The sequence below is a fragment of the Struthio camelus genome, chromosome 18 (genome assembly GCF_040807025.1).
Source record: "Struthio camelus isolate bStrCam1 chromosome 18, bStrCam1.hap1, whole genome shotgun sequence".
NCBI classification, from domain to species: Eukaryota; Metazoa; Chordata; class Aves; order Struthioniformes; family Struthionidae; genus Struthio; species Struthio camelus.
Window position 1 is genome coordinate 15,580,885 of NC_090959.1, and position 20,814 is coordinate 15,601,698.

The 20,814-nt window shown below is 52.0% G+C and overlaps 1 protein-coding gene across 3 annotated transcripts in view; it reads right to left on the reverse strand.

Annotated features, from left to right (window-relative positions):
- The window catches only part of LAMA5 (laminin subunit alpha 5), a 97,063-nt gene extending 81,020 nt beyond the window's left edge, over positions 1-16,043 (reverse strand). For all 3 annotated transcript variants that reach the window (XM_068912938.1, XM_068912937.1, XM_068912936.1), the window contains exons 1-2: positions 15,747-16,043; positions 9,398-9,550 (exon numbers count right to left, since the gene is read on the reverse strand). In XM_068912938.1, the coding sequence (XP_068769039.1) occupies positions 9,398-9,550; positions 15,747-16,028 (435 nt within the window). In that variant the 5' untranslated portion in view covers positions 16,029-16,043. The remainder of the gene's footprint in view (positions 1-9,397; positions 9,551-15,746) is intronic.
- Positions 16,044-20,814: the final 4,771 nt, after the last annotated feature.

Below are 20,814 nucleotides of genomic sequence, written 5' to 3' on the forward strand. Positions count from 1 at the left end.
GGTTAAAACCACCATCCAACATACCACTTTCCCTTTGCAACATAGACATTACCTTTAAATTTCAACTCCACTCCTTGCCCAGTCAGCCTGGCTCCATCTAAACCTCACAGTCAATCTCTTTATAACTTGTCACAGCTGTTTCCTAATCATCCTCAGAGCTAAAACACTTTCATTTGTGCTCCAAACTTCATCTCAAGCATCACAGCTTGCTTTTCTTCTGCGCTGACCAACGCAATTGCAGACTACCCATAAGCCATTTAGAAAGACTTTTCTGCCCCATCGCTCTAGGCATAAGCCTCTCATTTTGCATCTTTCTACACGTCTCCCTTCTGTCTTCTATCAGAACAGAAGCAGTGTATTATTTATACTGCACTGCTTGGCATTACACATAGGAGGGGAGGTGTGGGCTTTGAAGAGCATTCAATCCAGAAAACAGGAAGCAGCTAGGATCAAGGCTGGGCACAGCCTGGAGGCCCACATTTTATGACTATAATAAAAGGATGAGGCAGAGAGATGAAAGCAGGGCTGAGCCAGGCTTGGTAAGCATCAAAAGAAAGGAACAGGGGGGACAGAGCAGGCTTGAGGGAGCAGAGAGGTTGACTAAGCACGTGATCACAAGTGCATTTTAGCATCTTCCCTGCCAGCCCAGTGGACTGGAGCCAGGAAGCGGCAGCACAGGAGCTGCAGAGGGCAGGGACAGCTCCCAGAGACCTGTCGTGAGGAGGAGAAACTTCCCACTTGGAGGGACTTTCCATCGTGACCGGGACAACAGCTGACGTTACTGTGCAATGCCACAGGACGAGTACATCTCCCTAACCCATGCCTGGCTCACAGAGAGCGTAGGTCTGCCAGCGTCTCCACGCTACCAGACCTTTGGGTTTAGCAGCCTGCACTCGGGTGCACACGCAGGGCATGAGCTCAAGGACAACCACCTACCCCCTCAAGGTGGTGAGAGATGGAGTTACTTGCTTGAGGAAGATGGACACAGGGAAGACGAAGGCAGCCTCAAGGTCAGGGCTGCACGCAGCAGAGCCAGGAGCTCCAGGGGGGCCTTGGCTCAAGGAATCGTTCTCCTCCCAGCAGGCCAGTTTTGTACTGTCCCTCTGATGCTTTGGGGGCTCTAGTTGGGCAAAAGGCTGCATGCACAAAACAACGGAGATAGATGCATTATTCCCGTTTTGGAAACGAAAGTGAAAGTACAGGAAACACTAAACACACCTACTCGAGATGCCAGCACGCCCGGTGCCAGAGCTGGCAACCTCAGCTTCGGCTGGGTACAATGACCTTTACAAAAACATAGTCCCCGTAACAACTGTTCTAAGTAGGAAAACACAAGTTTCTGGTAAACAGGGGCTTGACCGAGATGGTTCTGGTCTGTTTTAACTCACCTGGCACAACCACAACCTGGCCGGATGAAGCCGACCCCGGGAGCACGCCTATCCGCACACACTCACACCAGCCGCGCAGCCCCTTTGCAGGACGTTACAAGGCTTGCCTTCCAGCTTTTCATTACAAAGCAAAGCCTCCGCACCGCCAGCTCGCGGTCTGCCTGACCCCTCCATGGCTCGCGCTCGACCCGAGGCTTTCTCCTCCTCCGGGAGGGAGGGATCCCAGGGAGCTCGGCAGGAGCCGGGCAGGGAGGGGAGCCCAGCCTGCCGGGAGACTCTGCCGGCAGCTTCCTTGCTGCTCGCTACGCCAAAATTAAAATATGCAACCATATCCAGGAAGAAATGACAGTGGAAATCTTGCATGCACTTTTTAAAAAGAGTAATTAGCCTTTCCTCCATCTTTACCTGAAGCTGTTCGGGGCGGGGGGGAAGTCCTGAGGCTTAGTTTTAACACCTGAATTCTCCCTAGCTGGTTCAGGCCTAGGCAGAGCAAGGGTAGCCCCTGGGAATATTGAGCGGTTGAAGCACAAGGGTCATTTGTGCACGATGTAAAGGAAGAGCAGAAGCACCCTCCTGCAGGACCCCGAAAGGTGCCACAACACAGAGCCCTCGGCCCGGGCACCCCGGCCCCGCCGCCGGCCGGGAGCCTGCTGCTGCCAGCAGCTGCACTTGGACAGAAAGGCAAGGGCATGACAGGTCTTCTGGGAATCAGAGAGGTTACAAATGAAATTATAATATATACTCATTCCAGCCCTGGAAAATTGATTTTCAGCAGTACTGGTTCATGACATAAGTGTAACATAGCATTAAAATTCACGTGCCATCCATGATTTACCTAAAATGGTATTCTGCCCATTTTTTCCCCTTGCAGCAAACAGCTACAGCAGTAACAGAGAGGAAAGAGATCTCAGCCTTGGCTGGAGATCCTGGACTTGGCATCTGCCTCCACAGTGCTATTTGAAAGGGAGAGGACGGGTTCACTCTCCTACCGGAGGAGACCTGCATCCTCGCCGGATTACCGAGCAGGCACTCCCTTACTTCTCACCTGAAGTCAGCTCCTGCTGCCGCCAGAGCCAGGAACCTCCTGGGAGCTGGCAGGAAGCGCAGAAAGGTCAAGAAGAGCCAAGTGAAAGCAAAAGCCTCCCTTTATCAGCACGAAAAAGGCTGCTGCTCTGGGTCAGGGGAACTGCAACTTGGAAAAGCCCGAGAGGCCTTCAGCAGCAAAGGTCTTTGAAACAAAAACGGGGAAAATACACTGGGAGAGAAGAGAACATCCATACAGCCGGGCTCAGCGCCAAGTCTCCGCGCTGCGCTCTCACAGTCGCACCTTTTCTGCCCTCCCCGGAAAAGCATTGCAAATATGCACCCCTGCTTCCCCTGGACAGTCGCATTACAATAGAGCGGCACACCACAGGCTCCCTCATTGGAACGGGAGCCACAAGCCACCGCAGGCTGGGGGGCTAGGAGTGTGACGACTACAAACAAGCAGACAGAGATCTCGATCTACTTCTGGAGGCTTTTATAGCAATTGCAGAGGACTCCACGCAGAAGAGACTGTAGCCACAGCAGTTGAGAGCAAAAGACTTCTATTCAGCCTGCTTAACATGCTTTATTTGTAATACTGCTTTTGCTCTAAGAGCCAGAGAACAATTTGGAGAAAGAATGTCTTTGTTAGGGATTTTATGTCCTGGCCCTCTACTTAAGGTGCAAAAGCTCACAATACGCGTCACTAGGCCCCGCCACCCTTTCCTCACAAGGGTCCCCTCGCATGCTGAAGACTTAGTAGTCTTTAAGGAAAGAGAACAGAAAAAAGAGAATCATGCACAAAAATCTCAAAAGCTTCCTCCGTTCTCGCAGTGCTCCAGGAAGAACATACCCCTGGCAGATAAGGCTGCCCGAGGCCCTGAGACAAACGGCAGCTGTACATTTGCTAGCAAGGTGTGCTAGGGAAAAGGATACAGAAGATTTCCCCACCAAGGGGAAAGACACATTTTATGTCTCTCTCTATGCACAGCAAGAGAGAACGGGATGCCTTGGAGAGAAACTTTGGCAGCAACTACGTCACCCAGAAGCAGGTAAGATATTGCACAGCAACTGAAAAGGGAAGAAGATGAAAGGAAGGAGCAGCTTATATACAATTTTTAGCCAAAAATTCTTCGCAGAAGACCACCACCACCCCTATTCCACTTACGGAAAATAGCCACTAGGAGAATGGCTCAATTCAGCAGTAACAGTGTGCTAACTATTGAGATTTCACGAGTTTTCTAAGTTAGATGGATTTTTTTTCCCTATTTTATTAACAAAGACAGTGAATAAATATCAGATTCATCTACATCCTGAAAGCTTTTGCTTGGGACAGGGAGGTAAGCCTGGAAGGCTTTCCTTCCATCAGTCCTTCCGAGAGTTCTCCGAAAGGTCTCCAAGAGCAACTTCCATTACTATTTTGATGTAATGAAAATAAAAGGGAGGCTAGAGACTAAGGAGAAGGAAGACTTAAGAGCACTGTCCCAGGCCAGGTACTATGTTTGTGTTCAACAGCGTTGCTTTAGCATTAGGCCAGTGGCATTTCACCCACAGAACCCAGCCCAGACCTATCAAAAATGATTAGGAATTTAATACTCGTTATCAAGGAATCAGCTTGCTTAAAACAAAATGCACAAAGGGGATCGACTTGTTCCTGCAAGTTGAGCATTCAGCCATATACTCAGAACCTGCAAGCATCCTGCACATCTAACCCTCATGCAAAGCAGGTCTCAGGGGGACGCATATGCACTGCAAGCAGGAAAAAAGGAGGTTTGTGTCCTCGAAATCCACTGCAGAAAAAACAAACACCTCCTAAGAGGAGCTTCACACTGAAAGAACAGCAGCCTGTCGGCCAGGGGCTACTGCGTGGACACAAGTGCCCGGTATGTATAGCACCAACTGACACCTTATGGTGGAGCTAGAAGAGCTTGGCTAGCTTTGGCTAGCTCACCAGCTAGCCAAACAAGGAGCCAGGAGAAACGGTAGCTTCGACAGATCCCACTGTAACTACTAGAAGACCAAGAGACACTTCTCAAGGTACAAGATAAGCTGTCGACCTGCTCCCTTGCCTAGACACATCTCTTACCGAGACTATGAAAGGGTCCTTCAGACTAGCCCTGGGAGCTCAATACTCAATCCTTTTCATTTCCTTTCTTTCTGTCTTCATAACTTACCAAGGCATGCAATTTTTTTTTTTTTTTTTAAAGTCTAAGGTGACCTGCATTTTAAGTATGTTGGTTGGTAGCAGTAGTAGCAGCAGCCTGGAGCTCTGCAAAGGAGGAGGTTTCTCTTCTCCCAGGGTGACGGAGGTGAGCGGATGTAGCTGTTTCTCGTGGGTGGTCAAGGACGGAGGGGAGGCTGCGTGCCTTCTCCAGAGCAGGGCTGCAGCAGGGCTGCTCAGCATCCTCACGAGACTGGTTCCAGGCACTGCGAGACATGACTCTGCCAGACCCAATTTACCCTTTAAGTAGAGGCTTTCAGGCATAAATCCTGTTCCTGACTAGGATGAGAAGTAAATACCTTCAGGGGTGTAAATCAAAACTCTCTGCAAAGCTTCAGTCCGAAGTTCTGCTCTTCTCCAGTGTCACCAGGGCCAGGAATCTCTGGGGACGGGGGGGGGGGGGGGGGGGGGGGAAGCTATCCAGCCACCTTTGTGCTGTGGTAATTAACCTCAGGCAAGCACTGGCACGAAGCTCCTGCTCTTGCATGACTTGCAAGCATTCCTCTCCACAGCATTTATCATAAAGCACCAACTATCCATAAACATCTCTGGGAAAGGCAAGGGCTGGCCTGGGTTCACCTTCATGCTAGGAAGATGTCAGGCCCTGGCAGAAAGCCAGCCATTCATGTTTCTTTAAACCTCCTGATTTTTGTCAGCTCTGACTCAAATGACCTACTTGGGGAAAAAAAAAAAAAAAAAGAAAATCTTCCATCACACCCCTTCCTCCCCTCCGCCCACTCTAGCACTTAATCACAACAGGATCACAGAGGACAATTCCAGTGGTGGCAGTGAGTCACGGTCTCCTGTCCCTCTGCTTGGCATGCACAGCCCCTTTGCAGCAGAGGCCCCGACCACCAGACACTTCCTCATTTTCTAGCTGACCTGCAGGCTCCGGGCAGGACAGGGAAGACCTTGGAGCTAAGCAGCAGTGGATGGGCTCAGTAGCCTTGCAGTCCCACCATGGGCCTTCTCCCTTCGAGCTGGCTAGAACAGGATGACCTGATCTGGGGACAAGATCAGATTATCCAGCAACACCACAACACATAGTAATGCCCTCTCATGGGCACAGCATCCTCCGATTCCTCCATCCAGGGAAACTTGAACCGTGCTCCAACACGGTGCCACAGAGTATCCAGACCCACAGAGTCGCTCAATCTTTCATCCTAAATTATAAACATACTAAAATCTTTCAGCACAAGGTTATGATTAAAAGCAAGAAAAGCCGTCCTCTGTTTGTTCTCTCTTCCCAACAGCTCCTAAGATCCAGTTAACTTTCCTCCTTGGAGCCATTTGCCTTATTTCTAGCTCCCAGATCACAATACGACATGGGAACTCTAGGTGACTTTTCTTCCTTTTCCAGTTCTTCACCTTAACAATTCTGAAAAGAAAAACCTCTCCTCCCCAAGGAGGCGGGAGCAATTCAGACCGATCCCCCCCACCAGCAGATAATCAGGCACAACCTCTTCCCATCCGACGGATGGTGGGGATCCGCCTTGCCAATGAAGCCATTAAGATTAAGCCACCGTTAGCACTAAGATGACATGATGCGAGTATTTAATATAGTCACACCAGCTGGGTGGCCAGCCTGAGCGGTTTTTTAAGCTGTTGTTTGCTGGCTGTGAACAATATTCCTCCCTCTCTCCTTCCCAGAGGATTTTAACATCCCTATGAGGAGAGTAAGCTTTCAGCCAGCAAAAGCAAAGACCAACAGGCTGCTTCATTAACTGCCCCTCTCCCAGTTGCCAAGGCCTTGCCAAATGCTAGAGCAACTTGGTTCTGGCTAGTAATCAAACAGTTACAACTCAAGACGAAGCAGGGAAGCACAGCAACGAGCGGACGGCCCTTTGCACCACAGCCATCCTGCGCCAGCCCGAGAGGATGCCCCAGGGATGCCCCACGCGGATGCACCGCACCGTGCTGGCTCTCCTCCAGCGTCGGCACTCGCAGCACTAGTAATCACCCCAAAGGGCCAAGAGCTTTTAGCAGCCCTCAGTCCCTTCAATTAAATCTTAATTGGTCCAAGAGCTCCCTAGAGGGCTACCTGGAGAAGGAGAGACCTTGTTTGCCAGCCAAAAAACCCTGCTCTCAGACATGCCTTTGAGGGTGTTACCTGCGCGCCGTTTCACAGGTATCCGAGGAATTTGCAAAGCTTCACTTCCAATTACACCAGCCTGCTCGAGCACGTGCCCTGCAGACCCGGCTGGGTCCCAAGAATTCCTTTCTTTACCTTCCTCCCTTTCAACCAGCCTCAGCTTCAAAAGGAGGAAGTTAGTGATTCTGTAACATTTCATCTTGTTTCTATTGCCTGATCCGCCAAAACAAAAGAGGAAAAACCAAAGAAGTGACTCTCGCCGGGTATGAACAGGTTACTATACATGCCGTTATTGTATGTAATTGCTATAAAGAGGAAGCTGCTAAAACAGGCTGAGGCTTAGGGCTTGTGCTCCTGTTCGGACAAGCTGGGCAACCACATACTTTGCAAAGGCAGGAGGGAACCAGAGGGATCTATAAGCCCAGAGAATAAGCCCAACAGATCAGGCAATCACGACCAGCACCACACATGCAACTTCTCCTACCAACCTTACTGGAGCAATCTAGTAATCCCACCCCACCAAAATACAGGTGAGCAAATACAGAAGCTTGGGAGAGGAGGGTGGAAAAGAGACAGTAAACTTACACCAACGCGTTTTTAGCCCTCTAATATTATTCCAGGCACTGGCTCCCGGCTCTGCAGTTCTGAAGGCAAACCCCCAGCTAAGCCGAATTTCAGCAGCTTGCAAGCATGCAGCACTGGTTAACTCTGGCCTGAAGCCAAAAGATCTACACGGAGAATGACAAGTAGGAGGGGAAGATTTCAAGGTAAGTTGAAGTTGCCAAAGACCTTTTCAAGGTCTTTGAAGACCCCTTTCCAGAGAAGCACTGATCCACCCACCCAGCAAACCCCTGCTAGTTGGGAGGTTTCCAAGAAACACAACAGTTGCCACCTACATGGGTTAACGAGATCAGCACGCTGCCTCCATCTCTGGGAGGCCTTGGCCACGGAGCTATTGTGCTACGCACATCATGCCTGGGGCGTTGGGGGATATTTTGCTGGTGCTGTGCATAGCACAGCTTTAGATAGCTGGCACTCATGGGAGACAACAGGTTTATTGAGAGCACTGAGAGGATCCAAGTGAGTGCTACAGCTGGGTAGGGAGTGGATCAGAGACGATCTTGGGGACTAAAACGTTCGAGACATCTACCAGAAAGGTATTGTCATCAATACGCCCCAGATCCATAGAGAACTCGGCTAGAAACTTGGTCTCAGATCCCTTACAAATGATGATGACGATGATAAACAAGCCTTTACTCCAATGTGAGTAAAAGCTATCTGCAAAGCTAGTGCAAAGCTTTAGTGCCCACCTAGATCTGAAATCACTGCAATCTGTGTAAACTCCCAAATAAAGAGGCAGTCCGGTCAGAGCCTGGAAAGGCTGCCTGAGCAGTGCAAGCAGCCACGCTACCTACGCAAGGGGCGAGCCGTCCGGAGCTGTGCAGCTCCCCACCCCGCAGACCTTCCAGCTGGGCTTTGCCCAGGGAGGACCCAAACTCAGCCACAGAGCCCAGAGAAGTGCAGCAGAGCGGATGAACGCCCAATCCCTGCCCGCTCCCGGGGGCGCTTTAGCAGTTAACTGCTAAATTGTCATAAAGAGACTCTAGAGCAAGAGCAAGTGTCCCAAATTTTGAATTCCAAGGCCTAAACTGCTCCCAGCCTCCTCCGCCTACCCTGTTCTGGCAGCCAAGATGCTGGGGCTGCTGGCCAGGAGCCTCTTCCTCCAGGCAGCACGTGCTTTCTGCAAAGGACAAGCTTGGGCACAGCTTTGGGTCAGACCTGTCGGCGATCTCCTGGGAGATGCTCCGTTCCCCCTCTCTGGGCCCCATTTGCTGTTGCCCTGCAACGTGCTGGGTCTATTTAAATACTGAACATAAGTATTGAATATGTAGCTGTGGAGCACCTCACACACTCCCTGCGCCGAGGAGTTCCCCGATCCAAGCAGCCAGAACAATGGCCTCAGAGCAAAAAGTGGGGACACATCCTGCAGTCTTTGAGGTCTCTCAGTTATAACATCTTCCAGCCCCTGCAGCTTTCAGGGAGGGTATCTTTTCCAACACTTTGCCCTGTGCTGAGGAAGGTCCAGAGAGAATAACACAGTTTGGTGCTGAATAGGAGCTGCAGAGGAGGCCGTGGGGGCTGGTTGCCAGAGCTATTACAATGTTAACGCTTTTTGACTTGCCAGTATTAGAAACCAAGGACCTATTGTCTTTTTTTTTCTCCGTTACATGTGAAGACCTTCAGAAGGGACTTGCTCTTTTAGAACCTCAAGGATTTAAATGCACCGGTTAAAGTTTTACAGCATAACCTTAAATTCCTAGGGCTGCATTTTGCATGCGGCAGCAACATGTTCTGGGGTGAAGCCTCCCTACCCGTCTGCCCCTTTGGCACCAGGTACTCGCTTTCAAATGGCACCCGCGTAGCGCGGCAGGTTTTCATGAGTGGCGTTGGCTGACTCAACTTGTAGAGAGACCCTAAGTGGTAACAGTAAATAGCACGGACTACGTTTAAGACAAACAAGACTGTTTTCTACCCAGAGTCTCCTGCCCTGTCATTAAACGAGAGGGTTTGGTCTCAACTCTCAAGCAAGGGTCACTGGAGCACTTTGGAAGCCCAGAGGCGCAGGTCCGTGCCAGCACGGCCTACAGCATCGCCAAAAAGGATTTGGGTTACCTGTCCAAGGTCCAGGGTGACGTTGACTTGGTTGAACTCCAGCCCCCTGGAGAGAGGGGGGCTCTGCCACCAGCGCTCTGTCCCGTCGATGGCATTGGTTATGGGATGAGCCTTGTTGCTGTTTGCAGAGGAGCAGATGTCACAGTACTGGCCCTGTTGGAAAGCACAAAAATAGCATTTAACTGCAGCCAGAAAAACACACCACCAAAGCAGTGAGGGATACCCTCCCACCTGCATCTACGAGTACTGAGAGAATGAGCCTGACTACCTGGGTGAGAACAAATTCTAACAGGAGCATACAGACACAAAGCAGACAGGTAGCGGAGCAATTCAGAAAATGCAGGATCTGAGCCTGATGGTGCAAGTTGATACATAAACTTCTTGTATGCACCAGTTTAGAGCAGGGACTGAAAAAGGAACAAGGAAGAGCTCGGAGGGTAAAAAAAAAAAAAAACCCAAAACACCCCCCCACCCAACTAATGTAGAATTTGGACCGTCCTAAGAAGCATCCCTTCTGTGTTTCAGATACACACCGAGTGTTGGGGCAGAGGGGCTTGGACAGCAAGTGGTTGCCAGCTGCAAAAGAGCAGGCAGCAGGGAGACCGAGCCCCCTCTTTGCTGTCCCCAAGGAAAGACGTTGCACCGCCATGGGGAAGGAGCAGCCTGAGCTCCAGGGCCATCAGCCTTCGGCTTCTCCACCGAGGCTGCCAGCCTTGCAGATACCCCGGAGATCCCAAGATGGATCACTCAGCCATTCCCGGGCTAGGATGGGCTCGGACTGGCAGTTCTTCTATTCAACTCACAGCCCTCTGGTGCTTGTCACCCTATTCATTTCACAAGTAGAGTCCTTTCAACTACATTTTCATGCTTAACAGCCTAGCAGCCAAGTCCCTTTTTTGCTGGGGATGCTACAATGCGAGGCCAGGAACGGACGGCCCCTGCTGTCAGCTGCCCAGGCACCTGGCTGCAGTCAAACTCATGAGATCTTTTCTGTCTCGCTTTAGCGGTACAGGCTGCTTTGTCAGCTCCCTGGACACGCTGCCAGAGAAAACAGCTCTGCAGCTTTAGCAGCACCTCCCCGGCAGGATCAGACAAAGACCTGAACTGCCACGGTTAATTCTTTCTTTCCCATTTAATCCACAAACGGATTTTACCAGCTCTTAACAGAACTTGCAAATATCCCTGAAAATCTCATGGAGCCTCTGTTCTGTCACTTGAATTGCTGCTACGAGCATCCCGCAAGGGAACTCTGTTACGGGCAGTCTTCCTTTAAAAGGTGCAGTTATCCCCAAGCAAGCAAGCTGCCCTTGGCCGTCCCAGCCGCAGCCAGCTTTAATACTGTTCCAGGTCCGTGGTCTTGAGACAGAGACAATCTGCTTCCCATTACTCCATCCGCACCCCCACAAGGGCTGAAGCAAGATAGAGACCCTGCAGGGCAACCGTTTGCGATTTTCCAGGTGCCCCAAACCCTGGAGGGGATCACAGTCCTGAAGGAAATGGAGAATTCCCGGCATTCTTCCCCACAGCCCTGTGCTATGTTATTTGTAGGCAATTATGCAACCCAAAATGTTCCGAACAAGCACACCTTTTAATTAACTTGGTTAGAGATATGAAAACAGCAGACAGGCAAGTACAAGGCCAAAGAGCAGAGCAGCTGAAACCGCCCAGTATAACCGCCCTGCCCAGGCGCTGAGCTCCCGCTGCCCCGAGAGGGTCAGGACACAGCCTACTTCAACGTGCTTTGCAGGAGAAAAGACATTCACCAAATAAAACTGACCCCTGAAGAGCAAGCCCTGCAACAGGTTGTATGGAGACTATTGGCCAGACTCTCTTCAGTGGTGCCCAGTGACAGGACAAGAGGCAACAGGCCCAAACTGAAACACAGGAAGTTCCATCTAAATACGAGGAAAAACTTCTTTCCTGTGAGGGTGACCGAGCACTGGCACAGGTTGCCCAGAGATGTTGTGGAGTCTCCATCCTTGGAGATATGCAAAAGCCATCTGGACATGATCCTGGGCAATGTGCTCTACTTGGACTAGGTGATCTCCAGAGGTCCCTTGCAACCTCGGCCATTCTGTGAGATTTCTACCGCACTATATAAGTCTTGGGGGGGGGGAGGAGGGCGGCAAGATTACAAAATGAGGATAAATAACAACAAAATAAAATGCTTTCATACTTAAATTCTTCCTACAGAATTAAAAACAATTTTGAACCCAAAGGTCATGTTGGTGTACGATGGGCATTTCAAGTTTAATAAGAGGGGATTACAAACGACCTTGAGCTACCATGCATTTGCAATGCCCATGTCTCCCTCCCTGCCGCTGTGCAGCTCGCCATGTCAACTGTCAGGAGCGGCAACGCATCAGCAGCTGAGCTAGACTTGCCGTTAAAAGGTGCGATCGGACCCTCGGAAGTACCAGCTCCAGAGGCAGACAGAGGTTTTGCTAGAGCTGAACCTAAACACGACAACAGTCATCTCTAGCTACTCGTGTTTGAGAGCTGCTCGCTCTGCTGCGCAGCACTTCAGGCCGCTACGGGGCGGCGAGAAGCTCTGACCTCAGCAGCGGATTTTAATTAAAAAGCCACCGCAACGCGGAGTTGGAGGCTAAGCAACAGCAGGTTCCCGGAGCAGGAGAGGAGCGGACATCACCCGCGTAAGCCAAAGAAAGAGCTTAAGAAGCGCAAGGAAGTTGCAAGGGAGCGCAGAGAAGCCGAGACGGCCGCTGCCGGAGCAAGCCGCAAAGGGAGAGAGAGGAGGAGGAGGTCTGAACGGGACAGCTTCCCGAGACCCGCGAGGCCTGATGCCCTTGCCGCCCCGCCAACGGGTCCTCTGCGGTTTCGCCTGAGCACGAAGACCAGCCCGGCACCCTGCTGCCACGGCTTGCCTCAGCCGGAGCAGATGGCTCTGTCCTGCTTTCTCCAGCCTTGCCGTGACCCAGCATCGGTTCTCCTCACCCAGTTTATTGGAAAACCGCGGGGAGCATGATCCAGCCCTGGCTGTTCGGGATAAGGTAAACAGGGCAGGAAACAGAGGGACGGAAAGCAATATTTCAGACAAGGAAAGTCTGCGTTTGCAAACTATTAGCAGGGCTGTGCTCGCAAATCAAGTGACTGCTTACACGCCGTTAGGCAGGGGTTATTTCACTAGGTGTCTTTGCTGCAGGCAGCTGTAACTGGGTCTAAAAATTGCTTGTTCACAGCTGCAGTTAAACCACCAATGTCAAATGCCTTCATATACGTAAACACAGAAGAGACACAGAAGAGGCCGCAACTGTCCCATTTCAGCTGGTTGCCCAAACCGTGAGAGACCCCAACCGCGTGAAGCACGACAGACAAGGCACGGGATAAAGAAACGCAGGGCCAGAAGTGCCGCTAGTGACTTATGACTGGAGGAAATCAGAAGAAAACACCGCTGAATCCAGAGACATTCAGGTAAAGAACAAATTCGGACCTCCTCTGTCACAAACACCTGGCACGGCGAGAGGAGACCACCTCCGGAAAGCTCCGACGGCGCTCGGGCGAACCTCAGCTCAACGGCGTGATTAAACGCGCGGACACGCGTTTTGCAGCAGCGGGACTTGGATGAAGACAGGATTCAAGTGAAAGCGAGAGACATACTGACCTGCACTTTTTTAAATTCGAAATGCCTCTCGGAAGACAGGCGGCTACAAGCACCTTCGATATCAGCTTGATCGGAAAAAAAACCCCAAACCTCTGGTCTCCCTTTTGCCTTAACGTCCGTATATTAGTCGAACACGCGGTTCGTTACAGCGAGATTGCCCTCGGTGATTAGCGAGTGGAACGAGGCAAGCGCACCTCCGCGCACCTCCGCATCGACGTGCATCGTATCTTCAGGGACCGTAAAGCCGCCCGCAGCTAGAAACGCTGTCTTCTGCCAAAGAGCCTTGAATGAAGCGAAGGAAACGCCCTGAAAAGGTTTAGAGCCTTCCCACAAGCTGTGCCAACAACGCCGCAAGCGTCTGCCGGGCACCGTTGTTTTAGAAGGCTTAACAGTTCTTTACATTTTAAAAGCATCACGTTTTAAAGTCCTTGGGCTCCCTTTTCTGAAAGACCACTGCAGCACCAAACTCGGACCAGCAGAGGACAAGAGAACTGGCTGAACTCATTGATTAGATGGTGGTACCAACCTTTACATTAGGTCTTTAATCAAGGGAGCCTCCGTCGGCCGCCACAGCCCACGGAAAGCTCCGGGAAGCCCCGAGAAGCCGTTTTCCAGAATTCCCGACCAAAAGCCCTTCTAGGCCAGGCCTGCGCACGGAGCGGGTCTTCGGGGTGGGGAAGCAGCTCGACCTGGCCCCCACGAGACACGGGGAGTTCATTATCGCCACTTGAGCCCGCTTAAATCCAACGCTTCCCTCCACCTGCCTCCTTGCTTTCGTCCCCCCGGGGGGGGGGGGGGGGTGCCGAAACCCCCGACGGGGACGAATCAGGACCTCTGACCTCCGGCTTCCTCCCCTCCCTCTTAGGTGCTGCCCGCGGTCACGGAAAGGAGCCACCACAAAGGGGTTTTTCGTAAGCTTGCGGAGCGACCGAGGGCCGCCGGCCTAGGAAGCGGCGCTCCGATCGGAGCGTCCCCGTGCCAGAGCCACGCGGAGGAGGGGAAGGGGGGGGTCACCGCCGCCATCCGCGGCCGGGAGCCCCGCTCGCTGCCGGGAGGAAGCCGCGGTGCTGCCAAGGGCGGGTTTTGCAAGCACTCCCCCCCCCCCCCCCCAGTCTCGGTACCACCCGCGAGTTTTATCTGGGCCGTCAGCATCCCGCGCGGGGCGGCGGGATCGCACGCCAACCCTCGCGGAGCGAAAAACGCATGCCTGAATTCGCCAGCTCTTCTAAGCAAGCTCACGCTACTAGTTTTGCCTGGCAGATCATCTACGTTTGTTTGCAGCCGCACGTAGCGGCGGCTGCTTCTTTACCCTTCCTTACTGCGTTTTAATATGAAAAGCAATGTACATCACTCTAGATGCAGCAGCGAGGTCCCTACAGTCTCCTGCTACTACTACTTAAAGCAAAGCTTATTCAAGTCATGTTATTTTACAGCGTAGCAAACGGAAACAGGTCCCTTCATTTTAAAAGGTGGGAAAACGCAGAGATTTTGTTGCTTCCCCCCCCCCCGTCACATCCTTAACAATTTGTACTGTACCAACAATTTGTACTGGAGCAAAACTCCACGCCACAACCACACAACAGCCAGAAACCTGCAGGTAGTACACCACCAGCTTAGGACAACGTGGCCAAAATAAAAAAAAAAAAAAATGCTAAAGCTAATCTTAAGGCGAAGCCACCCTTATCAAAAGGGCCAAGAAAGGCTTGATCTGAGAAGGTGAGAGCTTTCCCAGCTCTTCTTTTCGTTACCAGTACGTGCAACACGGACAATCCTATTGCTCCATTGCAACAGGTGAACTGATGCTCTGAACCTCGGCAACAGCAGCAGAAGACACGGGCAAACAGCAGCTACCTAACTGCAAGGCGGTGAGCTTCTCTGTGCCGCAAGGGCCCTTCAAACCATAGCTGCTTCTCCCTACTCCGGGCTGCTCCGCGCGAGGGCAGCGGGTCTGGACCTCCCGGAACTAAACCCGGCGTTTTACAAGACCTTTGACAATCGCTCTCCCCTCTTTTCGGGGGGCCGGAGCCGTTGAACAGCACAGCGGTTTTACCCTCCGCGTTCCCGGCTGCCAGCTCGCCGGGGGTCCGCTCCAAGCGGGACCCCTGAGAAGCGTCACCTGATGCTCGCTCGGAAAACGCACGCTCTGAACTTTCTGCTGTCGCTCTGAACTCGCTGCCCGCCCCAACGCCCCGCCGCACAGACGGGCACCGCCGGCGTCGAGACCGGCTAACGCCAGGCACGATCACGTCTGCCACGCCGATTCTCCCACCGGCAGCGGCATTTAGCAGCCGTCTCGCCCGGGACTGCGTCAACATCCAAAAAAAAAAAATAATTAATTAATTAAAAAATAAATAAAAAGACACCTTTTAAAAAATAACGTCGGGGGAACTCGGCGAGCTGCGCTTCAGGCGCGCAGCCCCCGCCGAGGCTGCCCGGGGCCGAGCACGTGCGCCCCGCGGCTCCGCGGCGCCCCTCACCCCGCCTCGGGCCCCCCCCCCCCGGGGCTGGCTCAGCTCCGCCGTTCCCACCCGACGGGGCACGGCGCCGAGGGGAAGGAGAGGGGGGTCGGACCCTTTTTTGCACTCCCGCTCCCCCCGCCCCCAGCGGGCAGGGAGGCGGCTTTGATACCTGCACACGGACCCCCCTCCCCGCAAACCCCAGCAAGCCGCCCGGGGCAAGGGGAGAGAGGAGGGGGAGGGATCCGCCCGCCCGCCCGCTGCACCCTACCTGGATGGTCTGGTTGGGGTCCCCCCCCGCCACCGGGCCGCCGACCAGCTTGCAGTAGAGGTCCTCCACGGCGCGGCCGCCCGCCGCCTCCTCGCCGCAGGTGGCGGTGGCGGCGATGCGGGTGCCCTCGGCCAGGTTGAAGTAGGGCGGGTGCAGGCTGTGCCCGTTCACGTCGCCGGGGAAGGAGGCGGGCGGCCGGGCGGCGGCGGGGGGCAGCGCCAGCAGCAGCGGCGGCAGCAGCAGCAGCAGCGGCCACGCACCGCGCTCCGCCGCCCTCGCCATCTTCACCGGCGCCGCGCGTCCAGGCGAGCAGGAGGAAGAGGAGGAGGAGGAGGAGGCGGCGGCGGCAGCAGGGGAGGAAGTCAGGAGCTGCCCCCCCGCTGCGGGCAGCCCGGCGCGCTGCGCTCCGCGCCGCGGCATCAGCCCCGGCCCCGGCGAGCGGCTGCTGCCCGCGGCGGGGAGGGGCCGCCGCCGCCGCCCCCGGCGCCCTTAACCCCTTCGCGGCGGCCCCGCAGCGCCCGCCCCGCCCGGGGGGGGGGGGGAAGGAGGGACTGACCCAACCGCTGGGGGGGGGGGGGGAACCAAGCGCAGAAGAAAGGGATGGGATCCTCAGGGAAACAATGCGTCTATTGTCCCCGCGGGGCTGCGCTGCCTTGGTCTCGCTCCCTGGTATTTTAGGACGTTAAACTCCATTAACCGATAGGTTGGTTTATCTTCAGGAAAAGCTAGCTCTATTACTAATTAACAAGGCGTTAGAAAGGCCCCGCAAAAATCCGCTCGGCTTTTCTCGAGGCAGCCTGTTTGTCTGCAGTTAGGTTCCGACAGCGCGGAGTCGCTTCCACCTTCCTCGCTGCGGCTGCCGCCTGGGAAGGGCTTCGCTTTCTCACCTAAGGGGGGGGGGGGGGGGGGAAGCGGCGGAGCAGCAACCCGCCTCCCTCCGCATCCCTCTGCTACCCGAGCAAGGCGCACCGCGGAGGGACGGACACGCTGGCCGGTCTGCTCGCCCTGCGGGCGGACGATGTCCTAAAGACAAGGCACCGTACGCATTACAAGAAGTTCTATGCAACAGCACGTAAATTAAGTCAGCAAAACGCTACTTTGATTTTCTAGCACACAAAGACCTTTTTTAGAAGCACAAAGACCTTTTTAAATCCAGTAATTTAATGATACATGTTATTAAAGAAAACGTGCCCGAACCGGCCAACACTTTTTTTAAACTGAAAAGATAAATGGTAGAGACAAACGGGGATCGGGTCTAGGGTCCATACAGTTGGACTGCTGAAGTATTTGAACAATGCTTTCAAGGGCCATTGCAAGATCCTTTTCACTGCATCCAAAGCACTGCACATGACCTACGATAGAGCGATATATTGCAAGACTACCGTATTGTGAGAGCGCAGCCACGGTCACCGCAGCACCCTTCGCTGCAGCCAGTCCGACACCTGCAGCGCTTCACCCCGCTGCTGCGTGGAGAAGCTGGTGGGTCCCACATGGCGAGGTGGAGAAAGCCAGCGCCGCCTGCCACCGCGCACAGGCCAGGGCCAGCGCCAGCTGTGTGCGCCTGGCACAGCGCCGCGCGAGATTGCATTCGCGTGACCTCACGGCTCCGGCCGGCGGCGGCTGGAGGTGCTGGTTCCACATGGCGAGCAAGCGCTGGAGCACAGCGCCAAGCCCATTCAATCAGAAAGGCTTCCTAAAGGGCTTCCAAACATCTTTTAACTGCTTCCTGCTTTTCAATTCTTTGGAGATTCCTCCCCCCTCCGCCCCACTTTAGTATAAAAATCTCAGTTGACATATGAATATATCATTTAAAATCTAAATAAAACCTTTTAAGACAAATCCGTATTAAGCAAGGCAGGCAGTTTTCACCCTTTAAACTGCACGTTAAAATGGATAGCTTCCTCTGGAGAAAGTGGAACGGCCACCTTTGAATCCGCTTGTGCTCTGCAGTAATCGTTAACTAACATGTTTATGTACAGGAGTCCAATACTCCACAGGACAGGAATTAAAACTTCCTTAAACTTTATCAAATGCCACCTTTAATTAGCTGCTTATACCCCATGGTATCTGTGAATATATAAAAAGAATTAACAATGAAAACAGGGCACAGATTAGGAAAGTAACTTTCTCCCACCCCCACAAGAGACTTGCAAAGCAAAACACTCGGGCCAGTCTAATATCTCTAATCCCTCTAGTGGTAACATTGTGGCACATAATTAATCACCCTTCCAAAATGCAATTAAGGAAAGTGAACAACCCAGGCAGAGGGAAATCACAGTGAACACGTGGGTTTTGTGGCACAGCATCAGCAGCACCATGCAGAAAAATGACCTTTCGGCAGTCTGCGCTGGCCTCCTGTTAACTGCAGAGCTATTTTGCAAAGGCACTTTTAAAGACGGAAAACATCCTTAGGCTATCTTAATTTAGGGTATCTAAAGTTTACAGAGATGCAATGGAAACAGGTTGAAGACGTACAGTTCTGAGTTTTGGGGTTTTTTTTCCTTTTCCAGCGTAGAAATCACAAAAAGAAAGGGGCAGAGGGCTTACAACATAGTTAAACATCCTATTTTGAGGTTAATCAAAAAATCGAGGTTAACTGCCTGAGCTCTTATCCTGATGCCATCTCAGCCACACTCAGGAAAACAAGATGTAAGTGCAAACCTGGACCAGACACAGTCCCATCCAGCAGCATCTCATCCAAGCATCACCAGCAGCAAGTATTTTGGGTGCAAACCCCTTGCAGGTAGAGGAGGAATACTTTGTTCTCAAAAAGGCCTCATCTGTAACAGTCAGAAACCAGATTGAATACTGCAGCCTTTCTTCCCTTTGAGAAGCTTTTTTAAAACCACTTACTAGATATTTATCATTCGTGTTATTATCAGCTGTAATCCATTTTTTTGAACCTTGCTCATTTCTTGAGCCCAGCAACAGTGCTTCTTGGCTTGGCTTCGTGGAGCTATTGCCTATAGTGAAGGCAGAAGAGACTTCTCCATTTAAATCCAATCCGCTACCAGCGAGTGTAGAAAGAACCGCAAAAATCTAGCCTGTGGCAACCTTACCCAAATCTGTTCTCTGAACCTACACGTAACAACATGATTTCCTCCACGCCGCTCTCCATCTGCGGCCGTTAAAGGCATCCGAGTTCCCCCGAAGCTTTCTTTTTGCCTCCCTACAAATCGCAGGTAGGTTGCCGGAAGAGACGGCAAGCTCTTTAAATAAGCAAGGCGCAGAACGATAGCAGGGTTTTGGGAGGGCGGAGGGGCAGGAGGAGTTCAAAACAGATCTGAAAAGAAATGTAATGTTTGGGCTTCCAAAGTCTTCCCTGATCAGGGAACTGAATTGCTAAATCAGAACAAAGACCCAGGAGATCCCAGGCCACAGGTTTCCTAGCTACGTGCACCCTTTTAACCTACCGCAGCAGCGCAGGGCAGCGTCCGAGCCCCACAGATAGAAGCGAGGCCTGTCAAGGATTTCAATGGCAATGCTGAAAAGTTCTGCTCGCCGTGATTAACTTCTCCATTTTTCCTGTCGCCTCTCAGACAGAGAAAGAAGATGCTCCTCCTTCTGGGGAAGCCAACGAACAGCCCGTCGAAGCAGAACCACTTGCCTTCGCTTGCAGTACGGAGGCACCGCCACGTTCAGAGCGGACAGCAAAAGGCTGGTGCCTGCGCCAAGAGATGCAAATCCGCACACGGATTTTGTGCTATGTATTGCGTGGGGTCAGAAACATTGTATCTTAAGGAAGATTTAATTTCTTTTCTATGACCCTTCTACAAGTAGCACGGAGGAACACGTTTCCTGAGCTTTGGTCTGTGGTGACTGAAAAAACATGATATAAGATGGCCATTTTCATAAGCATGTCATGCTTTGACATAAGTGCGTCAGGAGCAGCTACTAGATGCTAAGAACTGATTCCACGTGAGCTGGGCTTGAACCAGCACAAGCCAGAATAGCATCCGATAGCCTTCCAGCACTGCTCCAGTGTTATAATTCTACAGGTTTTAATGGCTGTACCTGTCTGAGAAGAGGCTGTAAAAGAAAGAAATTAAAAAAAAAAAAAAAAGCCACGAGCAGGTTCCTAGTCCGCTGCCTTTCAGTGAGACCTGCACTGAATTTGCTCAGTTCACAAAGGCCTGGAAAAGTTTCCCCTCCTGTTCATATAGACCCTCGCACGCATGCACACCCAGACACTTCTGCAAACTCAGCCTGCAAACAGAGCCTCAAGGTACATTCCTCCTGTTTGTTCTTCAAACTGACAGCTCAATTACAGCTTTTAAAACCCTTCTGCATATGGGGAGCTAGGGCAGAGTTTGCATCTACGGTGGGAAACGAGTCAAGAGTTTTGCTGAAGGCATGAGGAGTTTGACCAGAATCTGCCTCTCAGACTGGTTCTTATAAGCGTATAAAGCCAAAGGCCAGAAGGGATGGTTAGACTCATCATACTGTCTAATCTGGCCTATTTACTACAAATCATAAACGTCCCCACTGCGCTGTTATGCCAAGCACAATTCTGCCTGTATAAAAATACCACTGATGCTGGTTTTGCAGTGGTAGCAGAAATAGAGTTAAAAATTGGACAAGCCTAACCAGGCTGATAAGGTGACGCAACGGGAAACAAATCTGCAAAGGCAGAAAGTCTCCTTTTTATCTTTCCCGGAGCTGAATTACAGTATGTGAAAATGCAGAACCCTAAAGCTGACAAGCACCAAACGAGCATTAGCGAGAGCAGAATTGGGTGACCTCTGGAATTAATGGCTATTTTTTCCCCCCTTTTGTAAAATTACTGTAAGGTATCTTATTTCCTCACTAGTCTTCTCTCTTCCAACATTTATTCAAATTTGAAAGACTGTTTTGACTCAAAACTTCTGGTCAATTTGCCAGGCCTGGGCAGTACCTTTTAGTTTAAAAAAAGGGATGCATCTGTGTTTTGTCTGCTGAGGACGTTTTCACAAAGAGATCAAGAAGTTTCATAATCTAGCGGGACGTGATACTCTACACCAGCGCATTCAATGCCCTGGAAGGTCAGGCTGTACCTTCCCGGTAATGGATGGCCCAAACCCTCCCGAAG